At 52.4% G+C, this 16,880-nt stretch overlaps 3 protein-coding genes across 12 annotated transcripts in view; 1 reads left to right on the top strand and 2 right to left on the bottom strand.

The window, feature by feature from the left end:
* Positions 1-1,686, top strand: part of PC (pyruvate carboxylase) — a 111,463-nt gene extending 109,777 nt beyond the window's left edge. For all 3 annotated transcript variants that reach the window (XM_030811294.1, XM_030811293.1, XM_030811295.1), the window contains 4 exons: positions 92-271; positions 349-597; positions 838-978; positions 1,061-1,686. In XM_030811294.1, the coding sequence (XP_030667154.1) occupies positions 92-271; positions 349-597; positions 838-978; positions 1,061-1,309 (819 nt within the window). In that variant the 3' untranslated portion in view covers positions 1,310-1,686. The remainder of the gene's footprint in view (positions 1-91; positions 272-348; positions 598-837; positions 979-1,060) is intronic.
* Positions 1,687-3,643: 1,957 nt separating this feature from the next.
* Positions 3,644-6,759, bottom strand: RCE1 (Ras converting CAAX endopeptidase 1). Its single transcript, XM_030811292.1, has 8 exons — positions 6,537-6,759; positions 6,316-6,418; positions 6,138-6,221; positions 5,806-5,884; positions 5,135-5,302; positions 4,934-5,005; positions 4,610-4,672; positions 3,644-4,314 (listed from the first exon to the last, which is right to left on the bottom strand). The coding sequence occupies exons 1-8, from the start codon at positions 6,719-6,721 to the stop codon at positions 4,079-4,081; spliced, it is 990 nt and encodes a 329-aa protein (XP_030667152.1). The 5' UTR covers positions 6,722-6,759; the 3' UTR covers positions 3,644-4,078.
* An 88-nt stretch (positions 6,760-6,847) lies between these two features.
* The window catches only part of C4H11orf80 (chromosome 4 C11orf80 homolog), a 104,662-nt gene continuing 94,629 nt past the window's right edge, over positions 6,848-16,880 (bottom strand). For 6 of the 8 annotated variants that reach the window (XM_030811289.1, XM_030811284.1, XM_030811286.1 and 3 more), the window contains 3 exons: positions 11,835-11,913; positions 7,103-7,323; positions 6,848-7,003 (listed from right to left, as the gene is read on the bottom strand). In XM_030811289.1, the coding sequence (XP_030667149.1) occupies positions 6,938-7,003; positions 7,103-7,323; positions 11,835-11,913 (366 nt within the window). In that variant the 3' untranslated portion in view covers positions 6,848-6,937. The remainder of the gene's footprint in view (positions 7,004-7,102; positions 7,324-11,834; positions 11,914-16,880) is intronic. The other 2 variants (XM_030811285.1, XM_030811290.1) reach the window with 1 other exon arrangement.

Here is a 16,880-nt window from a genome sequence, read left to right as displayed (position 1 = left end):
CCAGCGCTCCTACCTGACCCAGCCCTGCATGCACCTGCCGCTGGCCTCCTTGAGGTGCCTGGCACCCTAACCTCCAGGGCCTTCTCCTCAGGTGACGCCCTCCTCCAAGATCGTGGGGGACCTGGCCCAGTTTATGGTGCAGAATGGATTGAGCCGGGCAGAGGCCGAAGCTCAGGCGGAAGAGCTGTCCTTCCCCCGCTCCGTGGTGGAGTTCCTGCAGGGCTACATCGGTGTTCCCCATGGGGGGTTCCCCGAACCCTTTCGCTCTAAGGTAGGGAAGGCCCAGCATGGTGAGAGGGTGGGGGCTGGATGCAGGACTTGGGACTGACCCTCCACTTTGTTCCCCAGGTACTGAAGGACCTGCCAAGGGTGGAGGGGCGGCCCGGAGCCTCCCTCCCTCCCCTGGATCTGCAGGCACTGGAGAAGGAGCTGGTAGACCGGCATGGGGAGGAGGTGACGCCGGAAGATGTGCTCTCAGCAGCTATGTACCCCGATGTGTTTGCCCACTTCAAGGACTTCACTGCCACCTTTGGCCCCCTGGATAGCCTGAATACTCGCCTCTTCCTGCAGGGGCCCAAGATCGCAGAGGAGTTTGAGGTCAGTGGCCCTGGTGCTTCTCCACACTCCACCCTGGCCCCCTGCCCCAGAGCTCTGGAGTTTAGCTTGGCTGTCACCCAGCCTTGAAAGCTTTGGGAGCAGAAAGGACCCTTGAGACCAGGAGCTAGGCCTTTAGGAACGAGGAGCCAAGGCCCAGTGTGGGGACTTCCTATGGCCAGGGCCAGGGGACTGCTCTCCCACCTTGGCGTCCAGCTCTGAGTCCACACATCCTCCCTGCAGGTGGAGCTGGAGCGGGGCAAGACGCTGCACATCAAAGCCCTGGCTGTGAGTGACCTGAACCGGGCCGGCCAGAGGCAGGTCTTCTTTGAGCTCAATGGGCAGCTGCGGTCCATCTTGGTCAAGGACACCCAGGCCATGAAGGTATTGTCTCCCCCAGGGCCAGCCGGGCAGTGGGGCTTCGCTGGGCCCAGGATCTCATGTCCCCTCTGCCCTGTGTCTTCAGGAGATGCACTTCCACCCCAAGGCTCTGAAGGACGTGAAGGGCCAGATCGGGGCGCCCATGCCTGGGAAGGTGATAGACATCAAAGTGGCGGCAGGGGCCAAGGTGGCCAAGGGCCAGCCCCTGTGTGTGCTCAGTGCCATGAAGATGGAGACTGTGGTGACCTCACCCATGGAGGGTACTGTCCGCAAGGTTCACGTGACCAAGGACATGACACTGGAAGGTGACGACCTCATCCTGGAGATTGAGTGATCTTGCCCCAGACCGGCAGCCTGGCCATCCCCAAGCCTTCAACAGAAGCTGTGCTGCCACGGCAGGCCCAGGCCAGCCAGTGCCCGAGGCCAGGAAGTCCGGGCCATGGACGTCCTGTCCACAGCCAGACAGGAGAGACACCGCCTGCAGCGGCTTATTCCTTTCAGCCATCGTCCTTTCCTCCGGCGGACAGCTGCTCACATGTTCATCTCTTGCCAAATAAGGGTCTCCTCCTCACTGGAGACTACAAGTGGTGGGTCAGGTGGTCCTAGGACCTGGGGGAGGTTTAGGGGTCCTGTCTCCTGGGGGAAGGGGAGATCTAAGATGTCCCAGGTCCTGGGAAGTTTGCTCAATAAAGCTGGCTTTCCCCTGCCCTCCATGCTGGATCCTGTGCAGCCCCCAGCCTGCACCACCCGGCAGTGGGAGGCTGCCTTTCAAGCTCCCCATGGGTGGGCAGGTCAGTTGTGTCGTCCTCCTCAGAGGGTAGTGAGGATGACCATCGTAGCCCTGTTTTAAGTCACTATTGGGTGCCTGCTGTGTATACTCCCCAAACAGGACTAGTAGTACTGAACTTGCTTGAGGGGTGGGGCCTGTTCTAAGTATTTAACACCTATTAACACAGGGAATTAACCTTCATCCTCTTATGGACACAGAAATCAAGTCACAGGAAGATTAAATAATTTGTCCAGGACTCCACAAGTAGTAAGAGAGAGAGAGATGAAACCCAGGCCGTTGGCAGACTCGCCTCCCAGCCCCGCTGCTTTATTTTCTAAAACCCAAGGCCAGCGTCCCACCTCAGTTAGCAGGTAAATGCAAGCAGGTACCACCTTCTGGGCAGTGGGGGAGACCGTCGGGTGCAGTCTCGTGTGTGCTCTGGATGTGAGAATGTTGGCGGGAGGTGATGGGGAGCACCAGGTCCAGGGTCTCAGGTTCTAACCCTGCCACTCCCCATGACCACTCCTCCAGACTCCTGCTCAGTTCCCTTTCCTGCAGCGGGGACATGAACCCTGCCTGCACCGCTGCCCTCCTGCCCACAGGTAGGGGGAGGATGGTGAAGGGAGCAGGAGGCTGGGCAGTTCCTGAGATGGAGGGGTGGGCGTGGGGAGGCAGATGCAGGAAATCAGCCTCTGGACAGGAAGCACCCAGCAGGCCTCTGCCCAATGCTCCCAGTGCCAGTCCAACCTCTGGGATGGGCAAGTCACAGTGGGCTTGAGCCTCTTCCCTTCTGGACCACCAGGTCCTAGATGTACCCCAGGAGGCAGGTGACTGCGATGCTGCCCCTTCCATCTGGGTGGATGTCGTTGTCACGGCCAGCCTGCAGGCATCGTGGGGGAGTGACTACACATCCTTTTCTTTCCCTCAGTGGCCAGCCTCAGAGAAGGGACCTTGGGACAACCTCCTTGATCAGGGAATGGGACCTAAAGGGCTAATATTCTCCCCACCGCCCCGCCGCCCCCAGAGATGGAGTGTCGCTCTGTCGCCCAGGCTGGAGTACAGTGGTGTGATCTTGGCTCACTGGAATCTCTGCCTCCCAGGTTCAAGTGATTCTCCTGCCTTAGCCTCCTGCCACCACGCCCAGCTAAGTTTTTGTATTTTTAGTAGAGATGGGGTTTCACCATGTTGGTCAGGCTGGTCTCGGACTTCTGACCTCAAGTAATCCAGGGCTAATACTCTTTCAAGAATCTAATTTTAAAAGGGCACAGGCAGGGAAATGAGAGCCCTTCCAAAAATGGAGAGCAGGCAGAACACTTGCAGGTGCCGAGAACGACCCTGGAGTCACTGTGTTGCTTGGCAAAGTCCCCGCTGCCCTCAGGGCTGCAGCCTGTATTCTGGGTTCCTCTGGGGCAGAGGCCAGAGGTGGAGAGAACCAGAAAAGCCTCTACTTCTGGTGACCCAGGGACCTATTTCCTCTTGTGAAAAACAAGGCTGGCAGACTGTGGAGGTCCTGGCAGAGGCTTCAGGCCAATCATCTTCCCCTCAGAGGAGACAGGTCAGAGGCTCCATCACTGAGGTCAGGGCCAGGGCCATGGTTCCCACTCCCTGACCCGTGAGCCAAGGCACAGGCCCCAGGATGAGCTGGGCTCATACCTGGTACCCGCAGTCTCGGAGCCAACCACACTAGGACTTTGGGGCATGGCTCAGGAAGGAGGAAGCCACAGGCTCCCCGCAACCAGAGCTCCCAGCCCATCCTGTACTCCAGGGAACTACCCGCCGGGATGCACCGCCCACATGTCAGTGTTCAAGGTAGCTGGGACAGGTGGTGGGCACACTCCCAAGAGCTGCCTAGAGTCTTCACACAAGATCCCAAATAGACCGATTCCCAAAGGTCCAAGGCCATGTTACCCAAGTTAAATCTCTTTAATATCCCAATACAAAGTCCTGATGCAAAAAGGCAATGAGAAAACCCAGGAAATTGGGGGGTGGGAGTGGGGAGAGGTTTTATAAATAAAAAACCCCGAGCAGCTTTTCAGAGGCAGAGGAGCTAAGAGAAGCAGCAGTCCAAAGTGAGGAAGGGAGTGTGTGGCTCCTGGGACCTGCCCCTTGTCCCCTCACTCACAGCTGCTCGTAAACACCCCTTTCGAAAGGGGCTGCACCCTTTGGATATCTGCTTCTTTCTCTTGGTCCCTGGGATGCAACTAGCTCTGGCTTCAATCCCCTACAAAAATTCCTGAGATCTCGGGGACCCCAGCCAGCCCTTCCCCTGCAGTACCCCTTGGTGGGGAGGGCTGGGGAGCCGGTGAGAGTTCATAGTGTATCCAGGAGCATAGGTCAGGAGCACAGGGGAGCCTCTGAGTCCCCTGCCCGCTCCAAAAGCACACAAAGGGGAAGGCTGCCGTAGAGCCTGGGGTCCGTAAGGGGCTGGAGCAGAAGCAGGAAGAGTCCCACACCCAGGGCATAGCCTGCCAGCAGGGGCCGCCTCTGCGGGTGCTCCAAGGCCGCGCAAACAGCTGGGAAACCCATGTAATTGCAGAAGGAATGGCAGAGAACTGGCCCGATCAGGTGTCCTGGGGAAAAGAGACAACAGCTCAGGGAGCAGCCCTACCACCTCCTCTGGCCCTTCCAGGGCTAGTGACCCTCATCCCCTGAAACAGGAGATCAAGATCCCACTACCCCAGCCATCCACCCACACACCACGGCCTCTGCTCCTTTCCACCTCTCAGACCTCACCAGGCTGAGGGCCCTGGCTCAGACTGTCTCAAGGACTGGAGTAGAAGAACTTGTTCCTAGAACAAACAGTATTCCCATTCTCCCACCCGCTCCTGTGGGCCCCCAGGGACCCCTGGGGGACTGAGGACCAACCTGTGCGGATGAAGAGGAAAGCAGTGTAGGCACCGAAGACAGCTGTGTAGAAGAACTGGAACGCTGGAGACGGGGAGGCCGCGAGTGACCACACCTGCACGCCCTTCCTGCCCCCGCACTACACACCCATCAGCCAGAGACCGACCATCCCCTCCCCCCGGGGCAGTAGCTGCCTGCCCCACCACCTACAGCTGTCCTGCACCCCAACTCCCACGGTCAGTGGCCTCTCCAATACTGTAGCCCTCAGTTCCCAATTCCTTCTCTAGAGTGGCCATTAGCGACATCATCATACACCCTAACCCAGGCCAGCTAGCCAGGACTCACCAGCAGACAAGAAGATGTTCCCCACGCTGCTCTGGCGGAAACGCAGCTGCTCGATAATATGGTGAAAATGGGCTGGGAAAAAGGTGACAATCACATCACAGTCATTCCTCCCAGTCTCCCTTCTAGGACTGCCCCTCGCCTCAAGCCCCCTTCTGAGCGCTCATGCTGAGAACACACCAGGACCAATCTGGCCAGACTCACCAACTCCAAAAAAGAGCGGGCAGGTGAACACAGCAGGGCCCAGACCCATGCACGGTGCTAACATGGGCAGCATACAGGCTCGGAACACCAGCTCCTCTGTCAGCGGGGCGATCACTTGGTTCCGCAGCCAACGCATGTCTGTGAGGCAGCGGGCCCAGGAGCGGGGGGCTGCAGAGGGAATTCAGGACAAGCTGTGAGTGACGGGCTATCGGACAATGAGACCCCCAGAGGCTCCAAGGGCTCCTCTCCCACAACTTTACCCTGGCCAAACTCAGGTTAGGCATCAATATCCTGAGGACGGGGGTGTGGACCCAACAAACCCAATGTCTTGAGATGACCTGAAGGGAAGGCATTAGCTGAGGCAGGGCATCCTGGAAGTAAACTCTGGAGACACCAAAATTTAACCAAGACCAGCTCCAGTTGGGGAAGGAGGGGACAGTGCTCTCTGATCCACACCAAATACTGCTGGGGGTTCCCAGGGAACTCCTTAGACGCTGGGAATCAACCCTTAGAGGCCACCTAGCTCTATGTTTCCATTTTACTGATGAGAAAACACACCCAGAAAGATGACATTTCACGTATCCATATCACACCCTGAGCCCGCTGACTCCCTGCCCCATTGTCCTGGACTGCCTGTGCCTACTTTTTTCCCTTCAGCCTTTAAGACTCACCCAGGACAACCTTCAGCCCATCTGCCAGGTCACAAGGGCAATCCATAGAGAGCTGCATCAGTGGGCCCAGGAAAAGAATCTGAGGGCAAGAAAACACTTTCACCACAACCCACCGCTTTTGCCCAGACCTTTGCCCCATGCTCCCTGAGACTCCAAGCTTGAAAGCCTCTGAGCCACGATTTCCAGACCATGCATACCGGAAGACCCTGGGGCCATCTCAAAAGTCCTGTCTCCCATCAGCCAAAAATCGAATACAATCAAGAGGAGTCCACGGCACTGCGCATCAGGCTGATAACAAAGACCAGAAGAAAAAATACAGCAGGAACACTCACCATGGTCAGCAACAGGGGCAGCAGCGCCGCTGGGAAAATGCCCTCCAGCCTGAAGCCCATCAGGGAGAGCAGGGATGTGCCTGGCTGAGCCACAGGAAAGGGGGCATCAGTTTTGCTTCCTCCCCCAAAGATCTCTGAGCTCTCGCCCCCGTTGCCCTTTGCCCCGCCTCCTTCGCACCTGGATGCCTGTGAGTTCCCTCCAGAGCAGCACGCACAGGGGTGAGAGACTGGACACCACCAGGACGCTGGTGAAGCGCCGCTTGATGACGGCGGGATGGTCCCTACGGAGGGGACAGTAAGTTCAGGGGGCCCGCGGCTGCCCGTGAGCACGGCCCCGCCCCCGGCTCGCCCAAGCTCCGCCCGCAGGGCGCGGGTTCCGGCCGCGCGCAGCCCCCGCACCTGGGCAATTCGCTCTTCCAGACGTAGAGGCTGCCCACGTAGGAGCAGGCGAGGCTGAGGCAGGAGAACACCGACACCCAGCAGCACAGCCCGGGGCCCGGGCCGCCCAGCGCCGCCGACTCGGGCGGCCGCTCCGGCCGCGACACCGACAGCAGTCGCAGCCCATCCCCGCCCAGCGCCGCCATTGCGCCCTGACCCGCGGCGCGCACCAGTGACGCAGCCCCAGGGAGGTGTGGGTGACGTCAGGCCGCGGCGCGGCTCCAGGCCCCGCCCCGCCCGAGCCCGACGCGGAAGCAGACGCGGAAGCGGACTTGGTGAGCGCGGGGCAGCTTTATTAAACCACGGGACAGCGGCTGTCCGCAGCCTCCGGATTGGTGGGCACTTGCGGAAGGGGATCCGGCTTAGGGCCCAGGGCTGGGACTCAGCCACTCTGACAGTTTGGAGACCTCCTGCAGCCACAGCACGTCCTGAGGGAACAAGGGGGCCCGAGGTGAGGACACCTCAGCAGCGGCTCGTGGCCCTCACCTCCTGCTGAGCCCTTCCCTGCGCGGCCCTCGCCCAGTTACCTCCAGGCGGCTCCCAAGGCTCGCCCTGCCCGGTGCCAGAGCCCTGCCGTGAGCCTCGCGGGCCTCCCTTCCGCTAGAAGTGAGGGGGGCCGCGGTGGCCTCCGGGCGGCGCGGGGTGGCCTCTGACGGGCCCGGGGCCCTGGCGGAGCGCAGAGCTGGCATCTCCTCCATGCGGGGGCTGCCCCTCTTGAGCCTCTTGTTTTCTGCTTGCCCGCTGGTATCTAGGAGAAAACAAGCCTCCTTCATCTTACTTTCATGGCCCTGTGCTAGGAGGACTCTTGGGCAAGGGGAAGCCTGGGAGAAGGGGCGCCGAGGGGCTCTTCCCACCGCATCCCTGTTTGCAGGTCCCATCCACACCAAAACCCTGCAGCTATGGGCGCTTCTGGAGCAGCCCGAGGCCGCAGAGACGTTTCAGGGCCTCCCTATTCTCTCACCAGGGCGGGAGATTGTCCCCAGCCCAAACTTGGGGGACTCAGGCCGCCCAGTAGCTTTCTGTACAGATTCTTCCTGGAGTCTGCACTGACAAGCTCCTCTCCCTGCCAGCCTCTGTCCCCCGCTCACCTCTCTGGCCTCAGTTCTGTCTCCCTTTGTTGCTCACGTTGCATTGAGCAGTGCCCACAGGCAGCTTTCCTACTCTTAACTGATTCATTTGTCAAAGTAAAGCGAGTTTAGATGGATAGATTGTTCCCCAGCAGGTCTTGGGGATGCAGATCAATGAGCTTTTCCCTGAGAGAAGCTCACAGGTGCTAGGAGGGGATGCAGACCTGTTTACAAAGCCCAGGGTTAGAACAGAGAAGGAAGCCGACCACCTCTGGATGTGAATAAGGGTTTCCATGAGGAGATACCTGAGCTGGCCTTTTGTTTTTTTGAGACAGGGTCTTGCTCTGTTGCCCAGGCTGGAGTGCAGTGGCACAATCCTGGCTCACTGCAGCCTCGACCTCCTGGGCTCAAGCGATCCTACTGCCTCAGCGTCAGCTTCCAGAGTACCAGGGACCACAGGCGCGTGCCACCACACCGGCTAATTTTTTTTACTTCTTGTAGAGACAGGGGTCTCACCGTGTTGCCCAGGCTAGTCTCAAGCTGTCCTCCCGCCTCGGCTCCCCAAAGTGACGGTATTACAGGCATAAGCCACCACTCCTGGCCCCAGAGCTGGGTTTTGAAGGATGAAGAGTGATATGCCAGACAAGGGAGAGAAAGGGAATTTCTTGCTGAAAGTTAACGCAAGTAAACTTTATGCAAAGGCATAAAACAACTTCCTACATAAATTTTTACTTTTTAAAGATGGGGTCTCGCCTGTCACCTAGGCTGGAGTGCAGTGGCGCGATCATAGCTCACTGCAGCTTTGAACTCCTGGCCTCATTCTCTCAAGTAGCTGGGACTAAAGGCACACACCACCTTGCCCAGCTAGAAACAGATTTTCATCTGTAGGAGACAGGAAGCCAGTAAAGAGTTTTAAGCACTGGTGAAATATATTGGTAATTTTGTACTTCAGAAAGATCGTTCTTTCAAAGGTGTGGCTTAGATCAAACTAGAGACAGGAAGACCTTAAGAGCCCAATGACAAGTGAAGACAGTGGGGATGGAGGCATCACCAGGAATCAGAAGTGTTCATCAGGCCTAAGTGATAGGCCTTTGTGAGCGCCTGGATGTGGGAGAGGCCTCTTGGCCGGGCGCAGTGGCTCATGCCTGTAATCCCAGCACTTTGGGGGGCCGAGGCGGGCAGATCACGAGGTCAGGAGATTGAGACCATCCTGGCCAACATGGTGAAACCCCGTCTCTACTAAAAATACAAAAATTAGCTGGGCATGGTGGTGGGCGCCTGTAATCCCAACTACTCGGAGGCTGAGGCAAGAGAATCACTTGAACTTAGGAGGCGGGGAGGTTGCAGTGAGCCGAGATCACGCCACTGCACTCCAGCCTGGGCAACAGAGGGACACTCTGTCTCAAAAAAAATAAAAGAATGAGAGGCCTCTTGAATGAATCCAAGATTTCAGATGTGATAAATTGGATTAATCATGACAGAGACTAAAGTCTCTTTAGTTAGGAGAGAGGAAACTGAGGTACCAATGGAACCTCCACAAGGAGCTGCCTAGTGAGCAAATGAATCTCCCAGCTGGCACTCAGCAGAGGCCTTGGCTGATCATACCAATTTGAGAGTCTTCAGCCCAGAGGCAGTGGTCAACAATTGGGATGGAAGATAGCTGGGTGGGAGAGCAGGATGAGCACTATTTAGGCATGACCAGAGGAAAGTAGGTGAAGAGAAAAGCCCAGAGAGGGAAAAACCAGGTGAGTCATAGCCTTACAGTGCCAAATTTTGCACATTTTTTTACAATGAAGGTAAATGCAAAATTTGGTAATTAAGAGGCCTTCCCTAAGGGGAGAAGTTTCAGAGGTCACAGAAAAAGCAAGTACCCTAAGTGAGGGAGAGAATGAGAGGAAGAAAGGGAGACAGGGTGCATGCAGCTTGTGGTTTTGAGATCCTTGGCTGAGATGTGATGGAGAGGTTGAGGATAAGTGGAGGAAGTTCGAGGTCATGGGAGATTTTCTTCTGACAAAATGAGAGCTTGACCTGCTGAGGGAAAGGAACTCAGGGGAAGGCTGAAGGTGCAGCAGTGATAACTGATGCAAGCAGGTCCCGAGAAAGCAGGAGGGACGATCCCACCGTGAGCCTGGAGGAGATGGGTCCCCACACTGATGAGGTTCTGCAGTGGGAGGGTGCAAGTTGGGTGAGTTTACTGAGAAAAGAGATCAGTAAGTATGAAGCAGGAGGCAGAGACGGGGTAGATTTTTTAAAGAATGGAGTAGCCACTGAGGGGCAAAGGCCAGAAAGGCAAGGGGAAGGACTGACAAACCAAAGGCTCCTGAGTGGGCCACCGATGGATGGTGGCATCAACACACAGTTTGGTGATTTTCTTCAGCAGGGCTGCCCATGTGAGGCGTAGAATGGATGCTGATGAGAGCCACAGGTCTGTAGGACAGAACAGCCCAAGCCATCCTCCAGGAGTTCCACCAGATTATAAACACCTAGATTTAAAGCTCATGTTGCACATTGGAGAAAACATGGGCTTTGGAGGCGGCAAGCTGAAAGTCATTACCTCCTGCTAAGCGTTCTGCCTGACCTGAGCCTGGGTCCTCTGGTTTGTTAGGATCCATGCCTCCCCCTGCCCCCAGAAGGGCACTGTAAGGACTAAATGAGATAAGGCAGTGGAAGACCCCAGCATCTCCCCAGGGTCCACAGAAGGTACTGAATTAAATGTTAATTTTTTTCCTTGTATGGAAAGATACTTATTCCTTTGTCTCTTCTGACTGCATAAATACTGAATTGTATGTATCATATTTGCATTTTTTAAAATCTCCAAATCTAAATTTATAAAAATAGATTCTTTGCTTTGTACAAGCGTTCACAGCAGGGTGCTTTTCAGTAGCAACAGCCCCCACAACATTTAAAACATGGTTCAGTTGACAGTGATTTCAGGGATACATCCTAGGCCTAAGCATAAACGCGTATGTGTTGTAGTTGTGACCCTAGAAAGAGGGATTTACCAACCAAGCATAGGTGCTGAAGTCACAATCCCCAATTTCCCTTGACCCAGATACTGTTTTATCTGAAGGACTCAAGATCTGTAGGAGGGCATCCCTGCTATTTCAGCTCTTCCAGAGACAGCAGAGCTAGGCTGCCTGGGTTTGAATTCTGCTTCTGTCATTTACTGGCTGTGTAGCCTTGGGTAAGTTTATTGATATCTGTGGGCCTCAATTTCCTCATATGTAAAATGAGAGTTAGTAACAGTACCTGTAGCTCCTAGGATAGTTTTGAGAACTAAGAGCATTAGTACATTTTAAAAGCTCAGAATAGTACCTGGCATCTCTGCTAGTGACTGAATGTGAGAGCCGCTGTACCCCTGCTGCTGCGGGCTGGGAAGGCTGTTCAAGCATTGCAGGAGACATGTATGGAGAAAAGACTTCAGTATAATTGCAATCACAACACACGCACTGACACTTCCCCATAACACACACTAAGAGTGACGTGGTGCCAGGCCGGGCACGGTGGCTCATGCCTGTAATCCCAGCACTTTGGGAGGCCAAGGCGGGCGGATCACAAGGTCAGGAGATCGAGACTATCCTGGCTAACACGGTGAAACTCCGTCTCTACTAAAAATATAAAAAATTAGCCGGGCGTGATGGCAGGCGCCTGTGGTCCCAGCTACTTGGGAGGTTGAGGCAGGAGAATGGTGTGAACCCGGGAGGCGGGGCTTGCAGTGAGCCGAGATCACGCCACTGCACTCCAGCCTGGGCAACAGAACGAGACTCTGTCTCAAAAAAAAAAAAAAAAAAGTGACGTGGTGCCTGCTCCTGGGAGCAGCCTCCAAATCCCAAATCATAGTATTAACCAAAATGGGGGGAGCTGCAGCATCAACCCCAGTGATCAAGAAAAGATGTGAAGGAACTAACTGGATTCAGGGCCCTGAATCTGCGTATTACCTACCCCCACCCCATCATGTGCAGCTATCTGTAACTGCACAGACTTTATTACAAATTTCTAGTCCTGTCCTAACATCTTGGGGAGGGAAGACCTGCTGCTGCCTTGAAGACCCACAGTGGCAGCAATAACCCACTAAATTGCAGAAGGACGCCACTGCAGTAGAAGGTACAGTGGAATAGTTTGAAAGTTTGAACTCATGTTTTTTACTTCCCCAGCTGCAGTCCAGGGCTCACTTGAAAAGCTAAAACCTTACCTGCTAGGAGCTCCAGGCTGCTGTTATCAGGTGCGTCCTCAGTGCCCTGGGCTGAGTCCTTTTTCTCTAGGGTTAGCTGCTTAAAAAAATTAGAAGTCCTAAGTGAGTTTTGTAGAAACATGAACGAGCCCTAGTCAAACAGGAGTGTGCCTGGTGGCTTCACTGACCTCACAAGGTTATCTGCCCTCACCTGGAACTCCCTCTTCCTCCTGGCTCATGAATCCCCCTACCCACCCATCCAGTCTTCAAGGTTTCCCTCTGTGGATCCTTCTCCACTCTGGCCACTCACGGCACATCCTTTCTTCTCTGAGCTCCAGTCTCTTGGCTACTGCCTGCCCATTCCTCGGGCTCTGCATACTCTGCAAGTATCCTGTGTGCCCATTCATCAAGTAATGTGCATATATCCATTTTCTACAACCTAAATCCCTTCAAAGGCAAGGGCCATCATGCATTTATCACTTTACAGCTAGCAGAGTGCCTTACACCAGGTAAGTTTGAGAAAGTCAAACCTGGGAAGCCACAGGGATATCCTGTAGTCATCTGTAGCCTCCTAGAGCCCTGCCACACTGGTTAGTTCAATAATTTAGACAGAGAAAAAGAGGTTCTTACTGAGACCAGAACCCAATCCTCCCAGCTCCTTTTCAAGAATACAGATGTATAAAAATAGATAATCCTCTTCCTCAAAATTAAAAATTTATAGCCAGGCGCGGTGGCTCATGCCTGTGTAATCCCAGCACTTTGGGAGGCCGAGACAGGCAGATCACCTGAGGTAAGTAGTTCGAGACTAGCCTGGCCAACATGGTGAAATTCCACCTGTACTAAAAATACAAAAATTAGCTGGCTGTGGTGGTGGGCGCCTGTAATCCCAGCTACTCAGGAGGCTGAGGCAGGAAAATTGCTGGAACCTGGGAGGTGGAGGTTGCAGTGAGCTGAGATCATGCCATTGCACTCCAGCCTGGGTGATGAGTGAGACTCCATCTCAAAAAAAAAAAAAAAAAAATTAAAACTTTGTGCTTCCTGGCTGGGTGCGGTGGCTCAAGCCTGTAATCCCAGCACTTTGGGAGGCCGGGGCAGGCAGATCACAACATCAGGAGATTGAGACCAACTTGGCTAACACAGTGAAACCCCGTCTCTACTAAAAATACAAAAAAATTAGCCGGGTGTGATGGCAGGCACCTGTAGTCCCAGGTATGCAAGAGGCTGAGGCAGAAGAATGGCGTGAACCCGGAAGGCAGAGCTTGCAGTGAGCCAAGATCATGCCACTGCACTCCAGCCTGGGCGACAGAGTGAGACTGTGTCTCAAAAAAATAAAAACAAAATAAAATTTGTGCTTCCCATGTAGAAAAGTGAAGTCAATCCACAAGAATGGGAGAAAACATTTACAAATCATACCTGCTAAGGTACTTTTATCCCAATTAAATAACTCTTTTTAAAATTTATTTATAGGCCAGGCACGGTGGCTCACACCTGTAATCCCAGCACTTTGGGAGACTGAGCCAGGAGGATCATGAGGTCAGGAGTTTGAGACCAGCCTGACCGACATGGTGAAACCCCGTCTCTACTAAAAATACAAAAATTAGCCAGGCATGGTGGCATGCACCTGTAATCCCAGCTACTCAGGAGGCTGAGGCAGGAGAATCGCTTGAACCCAGGAGGTAGAAGTTGCAGTGAGCCGAGATCGCTCCACTGCACTCCAGCCTGGGTGACAGAGCAAGACTCCATCTCAAGAAAAAACAAAAAAATTATATTTTCTGTAGTGACGAGGTCTCACTATGTTGCCAAGGCTGGTATCAAACTCCTGGGCTCAAGCAATCCTCCCAGCTGAGCCTCCCAAAGTGCTGGGATTACAAGTGTGAGCCACCTTGCCTGGCCAGGGTAAAGAACTCTCATAACTCAGTAATTTAACAAACCAATTTAAGAATGGGCAAAAGAGGGCCAGGCGTGGTGGCTCACGCCTGTAATCCCTACACTTTGGGAGGCCGAGGCGGGCGGATTACAAAGTCAGGAGATCAAGACCATCGTGGCTAACATTGTGAAACCCTGTCTCCACTAAAAATACAAAAAATTAGCCGGGCATGGTAGTGGGCACCTGTAGTCCCAGCTACTTGAGGCAGGAGAAGGGTATGAACCCGGGAGGTGGAGCTTGCAGTGAGCCGAGATCACGCCACTGCACTCCAGCCTGGGCAACAGAGTGAGACTCAGTCTCAACAACAACAACAAATGGGCAAAAGATTTGAATAGACCTTTCTTCAAAGAAGATATACAAACGGCCAATAAGCACATGGAAAAGATACTCAGCATCAGTATTCACTAGAGAAATGCAAATCAAAACCGCTAAATTACTTCACATGCATTAGAATGGCAATAAGAAAAACAGTGACAACAGTTAATGAGGGTATAGAGAAATTGGAACCATCACACTGTGCTGGCAGGAATGTAAAATGATGCAGACTGTGGAAATCAGCTGGAAAGTTCTTTAAAAACTTAGAACAGTGTTATATGACTCAGCAATTCTCCTAGATATATACCCAAGAGAGTTACAAGCATGTCCACACAAATACACTGTTCATAACAGCATATTAATAATAGCTGAAAAGTGGAAAAAACTTGTGTTCATCAACTAATTAATGGATAAAATGTGGTATCCATACAACGGACTATTATTCAGCCATAAAAAATGGATGAAATTTTTATATGGTACAACATAGATGAACCTTAGAAACATGCCCAATGAAAGAAGTCACATAAAGGCCCATGTTGTATGGCTCCATCTATATGAAGTGTCCAGAATAGGCAAATCCACAGAGATGGGAAGTATACTAGTGGTTGCCAGGGGTTGAAGGGAGAGGGGAACTGGGACTCACTGCGGATAGGTACTGCTAATGGCATGATGGAGATGTTCTGTAATTTAGTGGTGATGGCTGCACAGCACTGTGAATATACTTAAAATCAATGAGTTTTATTCTTTAAAGTGGTAAATTTTATGGTATATGAATTATCTTCATAAGAGATCTATCATATTGTTTACTAAAACAAGTTTTAGTTCCCAAGTAATTACATTCCAAGGAACATAGGAGGGGCAAAAATAATCCTAAAGACGTAAAGAAAGAAACAGGATATTTTCTAAACATTTTTATCTTGAGAGAGAACTTTTTTTTTTTTTTTTTGCTTTAGCTTGGAAAATCTCATGTCATAGATAGATCTTTCTCCTGTCTTGAAATTGGTCTTATCAAGGAACTACCCACATTGAGATATGAAGCTCTGGGCCTCTCTGGGAGCCTTGCACACCCTTCATTCATCACCTGGTCCCCCAGATAAGACAGCCCTGACCTCAGGATACGCCTTCTTGGATTTAACATTCTATGGGACATTTATTTCTAGTCTACCCCCTCCCCCAACCCGCCGGAAACAATGCCTTTCCTTAGAAAATTGCCTCCTTGATACTACTCCTGCTCATTCTGGGTTTAAGTTCTCAGTCCCTACATATACCTATGACACTAAGCCCTGGAGTACTATCTTGTTCACTCCTTCCTGGCCCACTGTCTCTGTTCCAACATTCAGGCTTAAAATATCCACTCCTAGCCAGGTGCAGTGATGCACACCTGTAGTTCCAGTTACTCAGGAGGCTGACACAGGAGGATCACTTAAGCCCAGGAGTTTGAGGCTGTAGTGCACCTTGATCACACCTATGAATAGTCACTGCACTCCAGCCTGGGCAACATAGCGGGAACCTGTTTCTAAAAAAATAAAAACAAAAATAATACCCTCTCCATTCCTGCATGACCTTTCCCTGAATATATGCACTCTACATACATACTCCTCATTTTTTCAGTTTCTCAATAAAGCATATAATAGATAGTTTTCTTCCCTGTTACTCAAGAAGTCAGCTATTCGTTTAGAAATGGAAACAGAATGGCCCAGAGGTGAAAGAATTTGACCTATCATCTTTAGTCTTGTAGTTCTAGCTGAAGCCACTGGGTGCCACTCTTGCACCACTAACAAGTTATTTATCACTAAATGGCCATTACCAGAGGGAAACCTGATGAGGATGTTGAGCGGAGAATCATGGGTTCTACTCAATGACCTGGATCACTCATCTGCCCTGGGCTTGCAACCCAGTCCTCTGTGTTAACAATATTACCAGGTTTCAGAGCCGGGAGATCTCAGTACAAATTCTAGCCTTGCTATTTACTGACTATGTGATTCTGGGCAAATTATGAAAGTTCTGTAATCAGTTTCCTCATCTGTAAAATGGGAAAATTATGACCTAATTTATAACGTTTTTGCAGAGATTAAAATTAAAATCTTGGCACAGACTAGGGATTCAGTAAGTGTTCCTTCTTTCCAAGACCTATGACTACTGGTAAGACCTTGAGTTCACTAGCCATCTGCCAAATTAATTGGGCTATGAATGGCCCTGAGGCTATGAGCCATGACTATAGCAAAAGAACAGGGTAAAAGAGGTCAGATCATCTTTTTTTTTTTTTTTTTTTTGAGACAGAGTCTTGATGTGTCGCCCAGGCTGGAGTGCGGTGGCATGATCTTGGCTTACTGCAACCTCTGCCCCCTAGATTCAAGTGATTCTCATGTCTCACCCTCCTGAGTAGCTGGGACTACAAGTGTGTGCCAACAGGCCCGGCTAATTTTTTTATTTTTAGTAGAGATGGGATTTTGCCATGTTGGCCAGGCAGGTTTCAAACTCCTGTCCTCAAGTGATCCACCTGCCTTGCCCTCCCAAAGTGCTGAGATTACAGGAGTGAGCCACTTCGCCTGGCCCGGATTATCTTTTTTAGGTCTTACTGGGATACCACAGAGGCCCAAGTAAAAGTACTTCAGAGGCTGAAACACTCCTAGATCCTGAAGAGTCCCTCTGCGCATATATCCTGGGTCCTATGATAACAGCACATGCCTTACCCTGAACCTGTCCCTAGAAAGCTGAAGATGTGGATCGCTGTAGTGAACTGCATTCTTCCCCACCCCAAATATGTCCAAATCCTGACCCCCAGAATTTGTGAATGTGAGCTTATTTGAGAAAAGTCTTTGCAC

Source organism: Nomascus leucogenys, chromosome 4 (assembly GCF_006542625.1).
Source record: "Nomascus leucogenys isolate Asia chromosome 4, Asia_NLE_v1, whole genome shotgun sequence".
In the NCBI taxonomy this organism is placed as follows: Eukaryota; Metazoa; Chordata; class Mammalia; order Primates; family Hylobatidae; genus Nomascus; species Nomascus leucogenys.
Note: the sequence above shows the minus strand (reverse complement) of the source record. Positions and strands in the feature narration are given on the sequence as shown.

Excerpts from the sequence above, each read along its gene's own strand:
- RCE1 (XM_030811292.1), bottom strand. The coding sequence starts at position 6,721 with ATGGCGGCGCTGGGCGGGGATGGGCTGCGACTGCTGTCGGTGTCGCGG. Across the intron at positions 6,419-6,536 it reads TGGAAGAGCGAATTGCCCAG|GGACCATCCCGCCGTCATCA; the intron begins GTGCGGGGGCTG and ends TCCCCTCCGTAG. Across the intron at positions 5,303-5,805 it reads TGGGCTGAAGGTTGTCCTGG|CCCCCCGCTCCTGGGCCCGC; the intron begins GTGAGTCTTAAA and ends TTCCCTCTGCAG.